Source organism: Erithacus rubecula (genome assembly GCF_903797595.1).
Source record: "Erithacus rubecula genome assembly, chromosome: 8".
Classification (NCBI taxonomy): Eukaryota; Metazoa; Chordata; class Aves; order Passeriformes; family Muscicapidae; genus Erithacus; species Erithacus rubecula.
This window is the reverse complement of record NC_136659.1, coordinates 30,711,522-30,731,552: the sequence shown is the minus strand read 5'-3', so window position 1 is coordinate 30,731,552 and position 20,031 is coordinate 30,711,522. Positions and strand designations below refer to the sequence as shown.

The 20,031-nt window shown below is 36.6% G+C and overlaps 1 protein-coding gene across 1 annotated transcript in view; it reads right to left on the bottom strand.

Annotated features, from left to right (window-relative positions):
- Window positions 1–20,031, bottom strand: part of MGAT5 (alpha-1,6-mannosylglycoprotein 6-beta-N-acetylglucosaminyltransferase) — a 111,500-nt gene that overhangs the window by 34,792 nt on the left and 56,677 nt on the right. Inside the window, exons 4-10 of the mRNA XM_079311244.1 lie at window positions 19,643–19,719; window positions 18,130–18,219; window positions 10,214–10,285; window positions 8,990–9,151; window positions 7,926–8,095; window positions 6,917–7,051; window positions 1,439–1,572 (exon numbers count right to left, since the gene is read on the bottom strand). Coding sequence (XP_079167370.1) covers window positions 1,439–1,572; window positions 6,917–7,051; window positions 7,926–8,095; window positions 8,990–9,151; window positions 10,214–10,285; window positions 18,130–18,219; window positions 19,643–19,719 — 840 coding nt within the window. The remainder of the gene's footprint in view (window positions 1–1,438; window positions 1,573–6,916; window positions 7,052–7,925; window positions 8,096–8,989; window positions 9,152–10,213; window positions 10,286–18,129; window positions 18,220–19,642; window positions 19,720–20,031) is intronic.

The following is a 20,031-nucleotide window of genomic DNA, read 5'->3' as shown; positions in this document are numbered from 1 at the left end:
ACCTCACATCTGAATTTCCCAACAGCTGGACAGCTTAAACAAAGCATCCCTTTTCCATTTAGGACATAAACCAATTAATATTAGCAAATGTGGATACAGAACAAGCTCTGCTTACTAATACCCAGACACAAACTCTGCAATCACTTCCAAGTCACATTTCAGCACCACATGTTTTGTTCCTTGCTTCCCAACAACTGTGAATGCAGCCTTTTATCCCTTGAACAACCTTCACTTATATTTCTCTGGAAAAACTTGCACAGCAAATGTTGACAGACAAAATATGCCTCACTCAAGAATTTTACAGGGCAACTGAAATCAAAAGAGTGTCAACCTGACAGCAGCATGCATAATTCTGCTGTGAAAAGCAGAAAGTTTGAAAGATTGATGATGAAAGCTGATGAGAGAGAACAGAGCCCTGGTCTTAATGTCAGCCAGGAACCAGCACAAATTCTGGAGGTGTGCTGGTTACCATGGAATGTTTCCTTGCAGGTTTGGGCTGAGCAGTCTCTGCACACAGCACAGGGCACTGCCCTGAGCCTCCCTTGCTCTGCAGCCTGCAGCAGTGACCTCCCTGAGACAACACACCTCAATTCCTGCTACAACAGCCAAGAGAGATCCTTTCAGTCTGGAACCCACTGCTACAAAGTCAAAGACTAGGTGTAGACCAGCTCACACCAATTATTTAATCTGACCCAATTTATAGAGAATTTATAGCTTTTTTTGCATCTCTTCTGTTTCTTTTTTAAGTTTGGCTGGGGTCACTTCAAAAGATATTTAGCAATGCTTGAAACATCTACAGCAGTACTGAAATCTACTATTTATTTTACAATAGCTTTGTACACTGCTGGCAAATAAATTTTAGTCAGTTTACCTGAGGATAAATACTCATAAAATGAAAACAAACTAGGTAAAATTTTTTACAAACCCCATAAAAAAGTAGAGACAAAAATTTTTGCTGAGTGGCCATTTTTAAACTCTGAATACAAAGAAACAGTGAAGGGAGGGGGCTGCTGAGTTGCTGAGGAACAAAAGCAGGAATACAACACTATAGTTAACATAGTTCCAAACTTCAGCTCAACACCACAAAATGCAGTTTATAAAAATGTAACCTAACAAGTTCCTAGGTCTATTGCTTCATAGTAATTTTAGAGAAAGCAAAAGTAACAAAATCAAACTCCCTGATACTTGAGGGAAAAGCCAAGCACCACTTTCCACAGATATGCAACATAAAGCTCCCTACCACTATTAGCTCAATATTTTTATTTTCTCATTACTGAAAGTATAACAGAAGTTTTGCATGGTCTATAGACATCAACACAATTCTTCTCATTTTGCAGTTGCATTTTATTAAACTGTGAATTTGTCCTTCATAATGTAAAAAATCTTCTCAATGACAGCATTGCTTTTAAAAGCTCTAAATTATTTATAAGGTACTTACGGAACATTGTATAAAACTGCTGTGGATTGAGGTTCCACTTCCCCCAAGGTGTCTTGTGGCCTTTAGACTGGGCATAATGGGCATGGTTAAACTCTGGCTCTGTCCCAAAGGAATCCAAAACTCTTAGCATACACCTAAAAGAGAAAAAACAAATTTACTGTAGGTACATCTACATATGTATATATAAGAATGTGTGTATCAATATACATAGTTATGATAATTAAAATGTGTTTTGTCTTTGCAGCTGTGGAGAACATATAAGCTGAAGGTACTTTCAAATTTCAAATATTTCTGTTCATATCACATTCACAAAGATGTTATGAACAGCAAATTCAAGGATATATCAGATATTCAAATAACAACCCTGGAGCTTATTTTGTCCTTACAGAATGAAGTTATGCTTTAAAATCCAAGTAGAACTTATGGGAATGCCACAGTGGTCACTTGCATTTCCTAGGGCTCTGGAGTAGAATTTAGGCAAAAAGTAGAGAGGATTTTCCATGTGTTTTCTTTAAGTTCTCAACCATTACCACAAACCAAGTGCAGCAGCCAGGGGCCATATGCCAAGAAGATCAGAGCAGAAGAGGACATTGTCCTTAGACAATTGTATTTGGTCTCCAGGTTCTGACTTTTAGACCTACTGAAAAGCACTGAATAAGGTTTAATATGCTGAGTTCTTGCAGTCAGGTTATTTATTTGTTTATAAAACATTTTGTCACAGCCTTTAAAGAAACAATATAAAAGTCAATTACCTGCATCGACCAGCACAGAACAGAGAGAAATCCTGGCACTGGATTACAAAGGGCTGGGATGAACAAATCATGCTCACCTTTTATCTAAAATCCTATTAATTTCTTCAAAAAGAAGGTGCCTATAGTGCATGACAGGCAGAAAATGTGCCAGTATGAAGATAGTACATGTTATAGGATAGGAATTCTAGAAGTTATGTTTCCAAAATGCAGCCTGCTAAATCTTTGGTATGACTTGGACATGCTGACCCCACTGTCCCTGAAGGGCATGACAGGGCTCCAGAGCTGCTGACTCTACCATTCTTCAGCCCTCTACAAACAAAACTGCAGAAAATACTCCCACAGGAATTAAACATCATGTGCAATTTACATGTTACTTATATGCTGCTCCTTTCTCTAAAATATTCAATAATTTGGGAAGTAGAATAAAAAAACCCAGCAACTTTAAACTCTTCTATGAAATGCTACCTTTGTATTTCAAAATACAAATTGTGCAAAATTATGTGGTTTTTTTTTAAACCTACACAGAGATATTTCAAACAAAAAGAAAGTCAAAATATACAACACATTATGATTCACCAAACAACAAAGCTGACAGATCAGTTTCTGTGCAGTGTTTGATGTCAACTGTTCTCAATGAAAATATTTTACAACAGTGGCAATTATCTCTGCATCACACAAAATACTCCAGCAGGACCAAAACAAGTTCTGCACTGATGAATCATTCAGTAATAAAAGCCCTCTTTTTTCTTGGCAGGTCTTAAAACAAAATTCCTCCCAAACATACAGCTTTTGGCCAGGTTCTTGACTACAGGAGAATGAAAAATAGGAGAGAGCTACTGAAAAACTGCAACATGACTGGAGTTTGTCAAGAGATGTGTGTGAGGAGCCCTACATTGCTTTGTTGCCTCTTTTTCCTGCATTCAAATATAAGAGAAGTAGCACTAATGGTTCATTGGGATAGGAGGAACCATGTCCAACACACACAGGGTCTCTGAATCAGGACAGACAATGTGATGAAATCTAAACCAGAAAGCAGGAAAACAAAAACAACAAAAAAAAATTATATGATTTGGCATAAACTAAGTAAAAAAAAGATGACAGCAAAAAGTACAAGTCTGTTGGTATGAGAAATCAATCCCTGAAATGCAGCAGATAAGAGCTAGTAAAGATTGAAAATTTAAAAATGAATGTAATTAATACCAGTTATGCTGAACTGATATTTTAATATATGTAGGAATGCTTTGATTGTTGACCCTAGTACCATAATCTCTACTTGTTTTACTTAATAATTTAGATGCCTTTCTTTTTTTATTATTTTATTTTTGCATACAATGCATTAGCATTTCTGAAGTGAAATAATTGATTTTGAAAATGACAAAACAGTATATATATTTTATAACTCAGAGATATATTTTAAATTAAAATGCTAATTTGGTATACCTTTAATCTCAGTTTTCCCACTCTTCCTTCCTAAAATGTCACCTAGCTTTAGCAATGAAGCTGCAGAGAATTGCAGCATGTCCTGAAATTGGTGTCAGACTAAGTCTATTCTCTGCCTAATTAAAAAGAGGACTGGTAGGTAGTAAATTGCTTTAGAAACATCTATATTGGTCTTTTTTGTCTTGCACATTAGAAGTGACAATTTCAGGGCTTAGAAGAAAAAAAAAAAAAATCAGAGAAAAGTAACCCAAAATTATTTAAAGGGAGCATTTTCCCCCCTTAAGTACTGGGCAGAAGCACAACCTTAACAGAGCTGACCTAGTGGAAGTATTTATACACAGTTTTTTGTATCTTCTCCCACTTCATCAGGCCACTCAGTATTTGCATTTAAAAGCTTAGGACAGAAAATAACCCTCCTAAAAAAAAAGGATTCTAGAGAACACATACAAAGCAGGAATGTTGCTCATTTCTCAGGATAGCTGTCACGTTAATTTATTTCAAGAAAAAAAAAGCCAGTTGGATTGTTGGCATATGGGAATGAGTCACTGCTAGAAAGACTGTGGAAAAATGAAAAAATACCAGATTTTTATGTGCTGCATGGAGGATGAGGGTGCTAAGAAAGACTTCTCAAACTATATTAAGCAATTAATTTGTATGTTGCAAATTGCACACAAACTGCATTCAAATATCCAAACTCCAGAACTGAAAAATCCAGCACATCCAGGCATTGTTCTGCTTGGAGATTAGGTGCATTCCAAAATGAGATGTGTTTTGCTGTGTTCCTGGCTATTTGCAGCAGCAATTTCTCCACAGATAAAGCACATACTAGAAAAGGCACTGGTGCTCTCAGCTGCACAGAGTCTTTCAGAAAAACTCACTCCCAAAGCAGCAGGGTCATTCTTTTGAGCTTGCAGCTCCAGAAACCTGATTTGCAACTACCAAAAATGTCCTCAAGGCTCAAGTTCACCCAGAAAGATTATATAAAGCACTCTTACCAAGTGACTGTTCTGAAGGCAGAGGCTTATTCTGCCACTCTATTCTGATCTGAAGTGAATAAAAACATTTTAATTCATTTTTATCTCCATCTGGTCTGTATAAACCAGACTGAGCTGACCTGCACACATCTACTTAAAAACACTTCCAAGACAAACAATTATTCCTACTGACATTAAACACAACTGAGAAAAAAAGCAAAGTTTGTAAAGATCAAGGGCTAAAAAGCAGCTTTATTTCTTTATTTGTGATAATGTTTATTTTATTGGAATTAAATGAAAATGCATGCCTATGCTGTTATAACACATTTAGTGGTTTTAACTTCAAAACACTTTAATGACAAAATTTATAATATAACTCATGATGCTGGGTGAAAAAACAATGATTGGAAGAAGATCCTGAAACAGGAGATAGCATGCATGAAGTTGCAAATTAATTCTCCTGCTTTAATCAATTCTGTAGCCTCTCCTAGACTCTGGATCCTCTATTGTACACTGAACTTGAGAAAAAGCATCACATAATTAGATTTACAACAAATACAACATGAAAGGTATAGAAAAGATGAATTGTAGGTAATGATTTAAACCCCTAAATGTATATATTCCAAAAAAGGAAATTGAAGGAAAAGCAGAATAGAAGACATCCTAGGGGCTGGCAGAAAGAGAAAGAACTAATTTATTCTCCAGAACCTTATTAGAATAAGCAGTAATGGGCAGTTAGCAAGAAACCAGGCCAAGAAAAACACTTTAAAGAAAAGCTTAATTCTATAAAGCAACATGTTGGGGCATCTTTCTCAGTCTTCAGTAAAAGATGAGGCAAAAATCTCTCATGAAAGACAAATGCACCCTGATCTATTCTCAATCTGGCTATAGACTAAATGAGACTTCCTTTCAGTTCATGAAATCCAGTGCTGTAGAAGGCATTAAGATATCTTTTTCTCCCCCAAAAGTCACAAAATATTCTACAGTACCTAAGGTACTTGGAGTTAAATGTAATTCTGCTCTCCTAAACAAGAAAACACCAGCCATTACCACAAAATAGTAATCAATGAAAAACAGATTGATAATTCAAGATGTAATGATTCTATGAAGAAAGAAAAATTGAATAGCTAATCTATAATCTCAATATATATTTCCATAACTTTGTTACAGGATATACCAGACAGGTAATTGCAAGCAGACAGGAAGAAACATTTAAAATTTATAAGAAGGGTTTCATATCCTGACCACAGTGCTACATGAGATCTCTTAGTGACAATTACATCTGGCAGACAGACAAGCAACTGTTGCTTGGTGGAAAATGGGATTATCTTTATTAACAGGCTCCTAAAAACTAGAATATCCATTTACTTCCCTGCTTCAAAAAAGAGATTAAGAGTAATCTAATCTGCAATGCTGATCACAGTACTCTCATTTAAAATTACACTGGAAAGATCCAATTCTCTAGAAAATCCTGAGGCTGAAACAAAACAGTTTATCTACCATGAACACCTTCCAATACCTTCCTTCAAGTAGGGTTTACTGGATTTTTTTGGATGATGAAACACAGCTAATTTGAGCAGGTATAGAAAAATCAACATCAGTAATTTAGATTTGGGTTTATTTCATGCTGATATGTATTAGTACAATGCATGGGAGGCTTAATGATTTAAAATCACTGACAAAAAGAAAAGAGGTTCTAAAACTGCAAACACTAAGAAAGGTGCACAAAGTAATTTCTTGTGACCCTCATCTTCCATTTCTAATGGAAGGATATTTATAGATTTCAAAAGCACCAATAACTGCAGTTTATTCTCCAGGTCTGCACATGAAGACAGCTCTCTGTCCAATATCTTAATGAATGGAACAGAAAATTGCACTGCATTTGTTGGGCAATATAATTAGAATAGATAAACCTCCACAATCATTGGCTCAGTGTGGTTACAAACACCAACAAGCAAAACATGCCTCTGGTATTCCAAACTAAATAATAAAATGTAATTATTTCTCAGCTCATCTACTAATTTACAGAAAAAAAATGGGGAGGGGGAAGTGTGGGTAAAGAAAGGAGGGAAATTAAGATTTTTAAAATAAAAAAATGCTTGAATCCAAGAATCTCAAGCTTGCTGGGTGGATAATAGGACATGCAAAGAAGAAGTAATAGCCTCTTTAATCCTAAAAGCGAAGGACAACACAAAAGGACATTTTCACTTTTAAATAAATTCATGTGAATGGATTTATGTCAGTATTTTTACATGTGTTATTCAACAAAAGCTCCTTAACAAAGCAGTTTAGAGGGTGAGTGTTCTACTTACTGGTAATGAACCCATGATGGACCAAGGGTTTTCTTAAACTGAGTCAATCCCACAATATCAATATAAATGAGTTCCACAATTTTATCCCCCTGGGTTGGGCAGCCAGATCTGTTACCTACAACTTTCTTCATAATCCTAAACAAAAAAAGAAGCAATATGAAAAAGCATTACTTTCCAAATACCTTGAATTGATGCTGTGATACTACTTATTCCAATAATTCCAGTTTCCAAAAAAGTTTTACTCTTTTACTGTTTTGAAATCATGAACTATGTAGTAACACTGAAATGCTAGAGGTCCTCAACATTTATTAAATGTAAAGCACTAATTTTCAGTAAAAATCTCATCTAGTTTAAGCAAAAGAATAATATGTTTGAAATGCTTAAAAATAGTGTGCTTTGAAATGATGCAAAATAATTTCTGACTTCTATTGACAGCTTTATAGCATAAGAGCTCTCTATAAAACAATGCTGTCATGTAATTTAAAAAAGAAAGCTGCAGAAAAAGCACATGTGCTCAAGCTTCAAACAGATGTTTCATGTCTGGTGCTGAACTCATTGGCAAAGCAGGACAATGAAAAGTGAAGAGCAATTTGACCTAACCAAGTAATTAACTACATCAAAAGTAAGATGTTTAAAGAACTTAAACCTTTATCTTAAAATGAGATACTGAGTGAAGAACAGCAGAAACTGAAGCAGAGGACACAGAATTAGGCTAATCTGTAACATTTCCCATTGCAGCTGGTTAAAGCACCTGGAATGTTAAAGACTAAGCTGCTTAGTTGGAATTTTACAACATTCATTTATGAAGTCCCAGGAGCCTGAAGCTACAATGAAAACACATTATCCTTTCCATGGCACATATACTTAGCTCAGGAAAATAATCTTATCCTCTGTTTAGTGAATTATCACTTTCATTTTATGCTCCAAGAAATTATATACTGTTAACAGAAGCTTCAAGAGTTTACAATTCTTCTAATTCTAGTTTCAAAAGTGAAAGTAATCTCCTTACTCCTTGAGCTCTGCCAGTGAAGCTGAAATCCTGATGTCATGGCCCAGTAAGTAGAGAGATGTAATTAAATCACTCCACTGGACTAATTCACCAAGTGGGCCACCACTAAACGCATTTTCTGCAATCTTGAATCCAGATTCTTTTGTCAAAAGCCCCAAATGAACAAGGATCTGGAAAGGAAAGTCATATGTTTGACATTTGCTATTAAACATGCAAGTGTTATACATTACAGCAGTTTTTCTTTCTATTAAATTCCAACTATGGCCAAAAAAAAAAAAAAAAAAAAAAAAAAAATCAGTGAAAACAAGCCAATACTTCTCCCCAAATAATTTAATTTTGCAATTAATGAAAGGACTGAGAATCTCCAGCAAGGATCTGAGCCAGCCAGGCCTAAGAGAGGGTAGAAATATGAACATACATGGGGCTGCTGTCACTAGAACTGACTCCAGGAATAACAAAGCAGGAAAGGAAACCTGTTGCTGTGTTTGCAACATTTGGCTTCATCTTAACTAGCTGATGTAATTAAAAAATAAATTAAATCAAATGAATAACACCTTTTCACTTCAAGTATCTCATGGCTTTAAAACTGAATTCATTACAAAAGGTTTAAACTCATCCAATCCAAAGTTTTGGTCAACTTTAAGTCAACTCAAATCCCAACCCAAGATCCACATTTAGAGTCTCAATTTTGGACAACAAAGATGTACAATTGCTGTTTCCCATGACCACATAAACCACTCTAGTGTCATCAGCTTGTAGTAGATTCAAAGTTTCTCCCTTTAGAAAATATTCTCTATTTAGTCTACCTAGTCTGTATTTTATCCAAAACTACAGAGGTCAGAAAACTTACTTCAAGATTGACTCATGCAAAACACGTAAAACTATCTGTAAAGCAAACATCCATTGCACCAGAATTTCAAACAGCAAAATACTTCTTAAAAGGGGTATAAACAGGAGCCTTTTAGATACATTTTCTATTTCCACTCTGAAGCTACACCTGGAACAAGTTGTTTCAAAGATCCCAAGTAACAGCAAGTGACAGGAATAAAAGTGTTCTCATTTACCTTTTTTCGTTTCCTTTTCTCCAAATTTTGTTTTTCTGCAAGGGATTTAATTGCTTCAATCCAGGTATCAGCCATTCGTCTGATGCGCAACATCATCCACCTGAATTCCTCGTGCCTTGACATCATTTTGTAGAGATTATCAAAGTTGATACGAATTTCAGCCTTCAAGCAAAGCAGTAAGAAACACACCAAACATTAGTTATTCTTCAGCATACTTTCCAGAAGTTAAAAAGCTGCTCAAATATGAGCTCTGTGCTGAATAATCCTCTTTTTAAAAAAAGAACTAGGAAAAAAGATACACTCCAGGCACATGAAGATTTTAGTTCAAATATTAAAGACATACTTAAACAGACACTTCTAAGCTACATAAATTACTGTTATTTTTATTAGTAGTATTTGATAACCCAGAATACATTTACAATGTTTCCAATGCATTTATTTCTGCAATATAGGATCTGGTTTGTGTGCTTGAAAATGAGGTAAAGTGATGTCTAAATCATAATACAGAACAGCAGACTCAAGATTTATATCATATATAAATCATCAATCTTCCAAACACAAGGAAGTCTCCAATTATACCAGAAAGGAAGAAACATTACTAGGGTATAAATTTTCAAGGAAATACTAGAGTGTTCTAAGATCAATTGGTTTTACAAAATGAGACAGTCTATATCCGTATTATGTCAGTAGTGCTCATATGCAGCCCAGCAATTATCTCAAATTATCTTAAAATACCTAAATGCTACATAATTAGGCTGTAATAATTTAGAAACAACTCTGTGTGCTGTATAGTATTTAATGGGAAAAAATTAGGAGTAATCAAAATGTTACTACAAACCTGAAACAGATATAAGCCTTTTCCATTAAGGCAGTTTTGTAATAAAGGCCCAGATTTCTGGGACAATAAAATTAACATTTTCACATATACTTAACACTAGTGAGCAGATTGTGGGTTTGTAATTTTTCTTTGTGTACATTTCATAAATTTAAACACAAAAATGTTTGTAATGAAAATCTACCAGCAAGAGCACAATACAATGGCTGAATACATGAGCTACACGTCAGGGAGGATTCCTTTCAGCTTTGAAGAACTGAGGAGTAAAAATTGTAAATTCTAATCTTTTTAGCATTTATGTGGCACAGGATTCTAGGATATTTTGCATAAATCACAATTACTGAATTATTGCTCATGTTTGTCCTTATTAAGGACATGGTTGTTCTTACCACTGTTTTCTGATCAGTTTCTTCATTAGGATTTTTTGCTCTCCAAGGTAAACGAGGACACCAATTTTCAACCTGTAAAACAATCACATGAAAATAAATAATGTTACTTTATTTTCAGCTGCTTGAACAAAGCCTCCACTAACTGCCTTTATATTCCACCTTTATGTTAACCTATGATGGCTTAAATAAGACATCAGCTGATAATAAGGTGATCATTTCAAGATAAAACTGGGTTTTTTTTGCAGTAAAAGGTAAGATTACTTTTTGCAATTCAATGCTCTTTTAACTCAGAAAATTTGCAAGCAAAAGTCACATTTAGATATTCATTCATGGTAATGAAAAGAGAAGATCAAGGCAAAGGTCAGCTGTTAAATGCTCAAAATACAATTTCTTTGAGCCGTTCTAAAATGTTTTCAAGAAGTTTTTTATGCTTCTAGACCTTATAAAAATATGTATTTTGGAACATTTCCATCTCCCTAGAATATCTTAAATAAAGACAAAGCCTGCTAAATCAAAGGATCAAAGTTCTACCTTGTAGCAATGAAGACCAAAAAAGTAAGAGTCATCATAGAATCAAAGGCACCATGTTTGAAGGCTATAAATAAGGTAATTATAACATAAGTAACAATATGCACAAGCATCAACAGCTGTGATTCTTAGAGAAACATGATCAATGCAAATGTAATACTTCTACTAGAAAATAAAAAAGTACAGCAGGGAGTAGTCAGTGAAGAAACAGCAAATGGATGCAAGTCACTGAGAGCTCCTGAGCTGTCCCCAGGGATGTTGCTTGTTGTGTAGAATCCTTATTATTTATGGACCTTAAGAAATTAGACTACTTGCTCTGGGGAAGGAGAAATCTCACTGTTGAAGGCAAACCCTTGAAAACTGAAACATGACTGAATTGTGAAAAGGGGGAAATGCAAAAATTTACCAGCTGGCTAAGACACCCCATCACTATTGATTAAATTCACAACTCTCAGAGAATTGAAAGTCAGAGTTGCTCTTATGGTTCCTCCAATCACAGACCTGTCAAAACACAATTTTAGCTTAATCATGCTGCAGAAGCCTGGAGCATTACAGATTAAAGGCTTAAGATCACACCATATGATTGCCTAGAAGGCCAATCACATGAAAATAAATGAATAGCCACCCTAACCTCATTAAAGAGAAGAAATGTATCAACCTTAGGTTCCTCAGACAAATTACAAAAAAGCATTTTGAATGCTATGACTTAACTACTCAATGTGTTTAATACAACATTTGAAAGCAGTGACTTATCAACCTCCTTTGAAAATGTCAGATTCTTCAGTGGTCTTTAACTCTGGAACCACATCACAAATTGTAGCAATTATCAATCCTAACTTTTACAACTATAAAGTTGTGACAGAAAAGAGTTGCAAGAAATCGTGCACAGTCACAAACTCATTCTGCTTTTTTTCTTTGTTTTAATAGTACAAATTTTGCATTACTCCTAGCATTAGAACTGATCTAAATTAAGATATGACATTTCAAGGACTACTGTACGTGTCCTTTTTCTGACTTCATGTATTTCACATTGCACCACAAGGCATCCTAAAGGAATTGCAGATTTTTCAGGGCTGCCAAGGACAGTTCACTGCATGCCTCGCTGACTGAAAAACAAATACAGTTCTTTCATGCTTTTAGAAATATTCCCTCTAGTCTTAAAATAAATTACAATAATTCTCATCACAAATAAACACTTAAGGAATAGATTCAAAGTAATATCAGTGTCTGCAGTTGGTCTGGCTCTCATTTTTTCTTATTGATCTTTAGCAGAAAGAATTATGATATCACTAGAGTGCATCTAGATGACAACTCATCATAAATATATAAATACTTCAGCTTTGCATTTGTTTAGCTACAGAAGATCTGCATACAACAAGCCCTATTTTTGAGCAAGGTGAAGGAAGGCAATGATGTTTATTTGGATCCTGCTCTTTAAGTTCTTCATTTAATCATTTAAGACCAAACACTAAAGTTGCCTCTGAAGAAGGAACCAGGACTCCTCTTCCCCATTAACAGCACTGCCTTCCTCTCACTGGGTTACCATCAGTTCTTTCTCCAGCTTATTCTCTCTACAGCAACCTACTGTTGTACTGTCATGTAAATGATTTAATAGGAAGGATGTGATACCAGACAGATTAGCAGTTAAGGACGACTTTTGGGAAGCAGCAACTGCAGATTTGAAGACAGACCATTTTTTGGATGAGTGATATAAATGCTAAGCTATTATTCAGAACACACTATATTTATCTTTGTACTGTCATATTTTTGAATAAGACCAGCTGTGCCTCCTGTTCCTGGTACTGAATCCAATGCAAATCAAGTGCATTAGACAGTCTTTGATCTTGCTCAGGAAACCATGTCCACCTGAGAAGTCAAGTGTTCTCTGCTTGGTTTGGAATGACATTAGTCACAGCACTGCCTGGAGGATAAGTAGCCAGCTCCTTAAGTTGTACAGCAGTTTAAAAGTTCAAAGTTTAGGTGCTACATGATTCCAGATATTAGAGCTGGTGTTCTGAACTGCTCTGAGGTGTAAATGGCCAGGTTTAGGATGGAAAAAAACAACCCCAAACAAACTTAATCAATTTGAAGAGTACTTGCTTTATAGAAGCTTTGCAGGTATCTGTTCCAGTGACTCTTCCTCAGACACACTGAAACTGAATGCAAGGCAATATTTCAGCACTTGACTCTGTAAGAGAGCAAGTGCTTCAAGCAGAGTTTTAAGAACCTGGCAAACATCTGTAGCACTGGAGTAGTCTGAGCATCTTCCAAATTGACTCAAAGCTGCTGCCAGCAGCTCTCCACATCCAAAATTTCAGAAAGACCTTTATGCTTTCAAAGAGTCACAGTGGGTGCTGAATAAAGGCAGAGCTGAAGGGTACTCTGAGCACTTGGGATAGATAATCTTCATTTTGGAAATGCCAAAGGGCAGGTGCAGCCCATCCACAGGGAAGCTAAAACAACTTTCTTGGCACTCCAGGTGAACACAATGCTCAGTGTACTTCTATCCATGGTACAGTGCTGCTCTTAAGTGTCTTAAGTCAGCCCAAGAGAGAATACACAAACAAAAAAAATCCAGTGCAGTATCTGGTGAAAGAAAGTGTATCTCTAAATTTATTAGGCAGTCTGGAGGCAGGCAGTGAACTTGTAATGCCACAAACCCCTTTGAGAATTTGATGTGAGAGAACAGCTCCAATTGGGAAGATGACTTTCTCAACTCCTATTTTTTGTTTAGCATTTCCTCAGTGACAGAAGCCCCTTGAAGGGGTTGCAGAATCTGTGATCACAAGATGAGTGCCTGCCTGGTTAGTGAAATGGAGCAGGGTACAGGTGGCTTTGGATGGTGGTTTCCAAAGGCAGTTTCCAATGTTGGGTGTTAGGTACCCACAGCCTCAGTGACATTGCTACACATTTCACACATCAATCAACAAATGTCTCTTGTCTGACTTCAGTAATGTGCACTGTATTTGATTCCTCCCATACACTGGCATTTATGTCATTTCCAACAAGTCATTGGTTTAAGGTGACTGAAGAAGAAAAAAAGAACTGAGCCAAATTTGCCCAAAATCAGGCAAATCCACCAATAGATAAGTCAGCACTTTGTCCTTGAATATCATTAGCATTTCAGTTTCTTAGGGATATGTGTAAGATGACTGAATAAGTCTGAATTTCTGGTGATTTACATTTCAGAAAACACCACTAGTTTTGTGAAATTTCGGAATATTTGCATAGAATTGAAAGAAGGTGGTTTGATGTAATATTACATGGAAGAAATGCCAATCATTAACTCAATGTCCAGGGTTAGCAGCAGGAGAGGAAAGGGGACTTCCCCATGGATGTGAGCAAACTGCAGTAAACTAGAAAAACCACAAGGATTTAGGAACCTCTATAATTATGATACCCAGGAATTTTCACTAAATTGTGCCACAGACTACAGACCCTGGAAAAAAAACCCATGTTCAAAATCACCTTTGGTTTGTGATTTTCTGCTTTAGCCCTCCAAGCAGAAGTAAGAGTATGAAGAAAAATAATCCCACTACCCAACTGTGCCTTGTGTTTCCATCAAGTCTGACGGACTGAAAACAAGAACTCTCTACAGTACACATTATTAATACACATGCAAAAGCTACAGGAGTCTCACAGACTGGAATTCAAACCAGTTTTAAATCTTTGAAGTGTTGGATTCCAAAGTGGGTACCAAAAATTACATGTGAACCGGAAAGGTGATCTGGAGATCCAAAGGCTGGGATTTTGAAGAGACCTGCCCAGTTCCAGCAGGTAAGCACCAGTGTATGGAGAGGTGGCACTTGGACCACAGCTACCAGCTGACCACCAGTCCTACTTCTTTATCTACACATGTAGATAAAGAAATAAAAAAAGGCTATAAGCCCCCTCTACTTTCTCCACCTTTTTTTTTTTTTTTTTTTTTAAGCTTGGAAATAGTGTGAAAAACTCATTTTCTAGAAGATATTTTTAAAAACTTCATTCCTCAGCTGCAAATTGACATTTTGCAGTGAAATATATTTTTGTACTGCCTAGAAATTAATTTTTTCACATTTATCCCCAGAGGCAATGCCATCCCTGAAAATGATAACTGTGCCAATGCCATTATAGTGTTAAACAACTGCTTTTTTCATAACTGAATGCTAAGTTTAAAAGTAAGTAACTCTTCTCTATGAGCATCATGGCTAAAGGAAAGCAAGTTTAACTTGCTTTTTAATGTCTGCTATTTCTAATCCCTGTCTGGCTCTGTGCTCAAGATAATATAAGTCTGGTTTTGCTATTCAGGCCATTTGTATCTCATCCACTCTCCAAAGACTCCAGCACAATTTTTAGTTCTGAGGAGCAGAAGATGGAGATGCCCTGGCACAGGGTGCTCAGAGAAGCTGTGGCTGCCCCATCCCTGGAATTGTCCAAGGCCAGGTTGGTCAGGGCTTGGAGCAAACTGGGACAGTGGAAGGTGTCCCTGCCCATGGCAGGGATTTGAACAAGATGAGCTTTAAAGTCCCTTCCAACCCAAGCTATTCCATGAGTCTATGACCACACAGTTGCCTATCACACCCCCGGAATGATCCAGTGCCTGAAGCAAAACAGTGAGAAAGAAGTGCAAAAATTATCTCAGTTTCATCTGCAAGTTTATACATGGGACAGCTTAAAATAAAAGGCAGAAGCCTGGACATGCTGGGATGCTTCTTGCCTTGCACTCACCTCCCACTCTGCTCCAGCAGCCAAGCCACAGAGCAGTGGAGAGGAGCTGCTCCTGAGTTCTGCAGGAGTGCACCCAAAGGGGATACCTGCACCAGGGCAGGCTCTTCAGACACAAAACCTGGGGCAGCCTGGATTTTGTCAGCATTGCTTCTGTTTTGCAGACACTCATGGGGAAAACTTAACAGAGCACATGGCTGATACCCAAAGGCTAGGGTTTATGTCAGCCTTTTGTTTCTAAACCTTTACATCAACTGTGGACAAATTACTCTGTGTATCTGTGGTTCTGACCCATACTGCTCCCCAAAACCAAACATTTTGAGCTCCTTTATTTATAAGTTTAAAATTTCATTACAAAGAGTACTGGATGGGCATAATGGAACATCCTAACTGAACTGCTTCAGAAGAAAAAAACTGGATCCCAGAAGAGAGAACACTTGTCACACTAGATTGTAGAGGTGATTTTAAGAGTAAAACTAGATATATGCATAATTTCATGCACATTGTTTTTCCAAACTGAGGTTGCACATAATTTGATGCATATATTGCCTTTTGAAACATGCCCATACACAACCATCTCATTCTAATAGTCTAACTTTGAAATAAAAATGAAAAATCTTAACAGTAATACCCTTTCCATTACCCTAATGCATTTTAATATTTTAAATCAGCAGTTCTGACTTGAGAGCTCTGTAGACACATTTATCATTCAGCTGTGCAACCATGCTATAAACTGTCAACTCTTCATCACTGTCCACGTTGACAAATTACTCTTGCAGCAGCATTTCCAAGTTATCCCTAGCAGCCAACACACCTCATAAATCCACATCATTGTAGTGTTATTAGAATTTCATTTCATGCTTGCATTCGCAAACATTTAAGCTTTCAACCTCTGCTGCTGGACATTAATCATAAAATTAATCATAGGATTAAGAATGCCAAATTTAAACTCAAGGTTAATAACACGCTCACCCAATATTAGTTTTACATTCTGTCATAAGAAAACACTCTAAAAAAAAAAAAAGGGACAAGACCTTTTCCTGAAGTTACCAAATATGCATACAGGCTAATTGGACTTTTATTTCTTCATGAAATGAAAAGTTGACCAAATTAAACATTGCTGCCTAAAGAAAAATTTCAAATCCCAGACCCTTGAAAAAACAACTGTTTGGCCATTGAAAGTCTGCTTGCATTTGGCCATGAAAGAACAATTATGAAAGAGCTAACAACATGAACTGACTTTTCAAAACTGATAAGGAAAAATTGTCACATAAAAAACTGGGATTTAACAGAAATGCAAAATAATAAATGTCATTAAGGAATATTAGATTCTTGCATTCAGTTGAGATACATCATCATTTTTAAGCTATATCTGCATTAAAACCATGAAGCACCTGCTGGTTGACAGAATACTAATGATCAAACATAGTTCTGCTGATGCTGAAACAAAACTTTCTAGTAGAAACCTTAATAATTACAGACTATTATGAAACCGTGTCTCTACCCTCTATGATAAATAACAAGATAAATAATATAGTCATCCTGTATCTTTTTCCTCCATAGCTTCACAGTCCATAAATAAATCAACACAGAAATGGAATGAGTCAAAACTGTGATTCAACCCAGCCTTTGTTATGCCTTCAGATAAATGTTTTGGATATGCATTTAACTATTGCTGCTTCAAGCAACACCCCCAGAAGTTCAATGACAGTCAGCTGAGTAAATCAACAGAAACTGCCTTGATTACAATGGAGTAATTTATTATAATAGATTTACTGTTTTAATCTCAGATATATAATTTAAAATCCCAGCGCAAACCTCCCAATCCCACAGAAGCTAGGAAATTATTATTAGCTGCAATCTTTCAGCCATATTGGCTCTTTCAGGTCTTTGCAAGCAGAGAGCCACTGGATATCAACACTATTTCTAAGATCAGTTGCCATAAATTATCAAAATTTCACTCATAAGAAAGAAGAGGCTGAGTAATCAAATACACCTGACTGTTTCTAGTGCATGCACTTCAAGCCAGTAATAGAGCTCATGATAATTGATCAAAAAAATTAATTCTTGGGAAACAAGTGTTACCCAGGAAACAGAAAAAAAGCCTCACTATGACAAGCACCCTACTCAGCTGTGTACAAAACACTGGGAGAGATACCAAAGGCTTTAGCCAAGATAACTGCAACTTCACTCAAAAACGTGACATTCAGGTTGTTTTTTTTTGTTTCTGCTAACACATACCACAATTCACAAACAATCTCCAAGCAGGAAGTGGCCATGCTGCTTAGGACAATGGACCATCTAGCACCACTTTCTAAATTTTCCATTCCAAATGCCTCCCTAATGGTACCTTAGCAGCTGCATTAAAAGCAACAGAAAAAGTTTTTAAAGGCAAAGATCTCTGACTGAGCTTCATACCCAGGTTTAACAGGATACCCAATGTGGACTCCCTGAAGAGCTGCTGCTTACATCACTGCAGTTACAAACATTAGAATTCTCCAGGCTAGGAACCCCTGCAGAGTTTATGAATAATAGCAACACACTTAATAATTCTGTTTTAATAACTTTTTCCTCTTTACACAATTATTTCACACAAAATGATGATTTCTTTCGAGAGAAGCACAATTACCAAAGCTCTGAAGGCAATATGTTGTTTGCCTTCTGCAGATTAAAAGATTACTGACCTCACTGAGGTAAATAAAAAAGGAGCATGTGGACCCATCTACACCATAGCTCGCATAACAGGGATCTGATCGCCACATATCTTTCATCCACTGCAACAGAACAAAAAAGCAAAAGTTTATTAGTTTAAAGTACAACAAAATAGCTCTGTTATACACCCAGGAATAATGGAAGAAGTGGCAAAATGACTATAAATATCACAAATAACAAACCATGATTAGCAGCACATTGCATCCCTGCATTCAGTAATGCTGGGGGAGCAACAACACAGCAGATGTGAGCACAGCTTATACAAACTGGCAGCCAGGCAAGCAGAGACAAATTTCAAAAGGGAAATAAAATTAGGACCCAGACATTTGGCTGTGGCTGGAGTTGAATGCATTGTGTGTTCCCCACCATGACATACTCCCTCCAGAATTTCACAGATCATTTCAGTTACCAAGACTGAAATCTGCCAAGAATCTGCCATTTCTGCAGAAGCAAATAATTAATTTCAGTTCATATTTCAATATTAAAATAATTTATTACATAGTCACTATGCAGCCTGTTTGCCAAAACAGATCAAAACACAGACCAGAGATTCAAAATGTAGGAACTCTTAATTTCAAAAATACTTGAGTATTTAAGCAAGCAGAAATTTTACTACTGTCCCCCACTAATCATAAAATCACAGAACGGTTTGAGTTGGAAGAGAGATTAAAGATGATCTCATTCCAATACACCTGCCATGGGCAGGGACAGCTTCCATTAGACCAGCTTGCTCTGAGCCCCATCCAGCCTGGCCTTTTAGGGATGGGACATTGACAGTAATAAATCAGTATCCCTTACATTTGAAACATATCTTGGGAGGAAAAAACCCTTAAAAATCTCCATCTCTGCGTGTTTGCTGGAGTTTGTTCCTTTGTTTTGGTTGCCTTTTTTCCTTTCCAGCTGAAGTCTGAAGGGTTGTAAAATTCAAACTTTCCAACTGCATCATTAGTAAAATACAGGACTTATGTAGAATCCACTGTGAATCCCAGAATTCTGGTTGCACACTTAGGCACTGCTCACTTGTGGGCAGAAGAGGCAGAATGTTTTCAAGAGAAAAGGGGAACAGAGGAACCACACAGACTTGTGAGCAAAGAGATGACAGAAATAAACTTCAAGTTGAAAAAGGGACTGGACTAAGGTACCCACAGAATCACAGTCCTGGGGCAGGGGAACACCAAATTACTCATTGTGGGGAAGAGAACAGATTTTCCAAGAGGAGGAGTTTCTGAATAACAAGACAGCACTCAAACAATAAGGCTTTTCAGAAAATAACATAGCACTTTAATATGGCAACTTTTTCCTGTTCTAAGAGGATGCCACTTTATTTCTCTGCAGCAGTAGGTGAGCAAGGCTGCAGTAAAACACAGTCCCAAATATCCTATTTTTTGACTCACTTGTTCCTGTTTTACACCACTGAGTAGTGACCTCTTGCAACACATTCCATTTTTAATAGAATGCACATAAGATTAAAACTATTTCACTTACCTTTATTTTCCCTTCACAGTGAGGAAAACCATCCATAGGAGGCAATTCACACTGTTCCTGGGCTCCATTTATGAGATCTAAAGAGAAACACAGACCATAACTGAGCTTCATTTCACAGTTCTGACAGATACCCTGACAAATTCTGCCTTTTATTTTTGGGAATCCACAGTCCAGACTGACTGAAGGGTCCTACTGGGTAATATTTGTTATAACATTAAAACTCAGTGTGGTCCTTTTTGACCACACAAGAAAATGGTTGCAGAGATTTCAACTCTGACTTGAAGTAAGAGTGCTGAATTAAAAAAATCAATGTATGAAGACTCAAAAATGATGCTAATCCATACTGAAAATAACAAGAAAAAAAATAATACTCTAATCAAAGTGTGCTT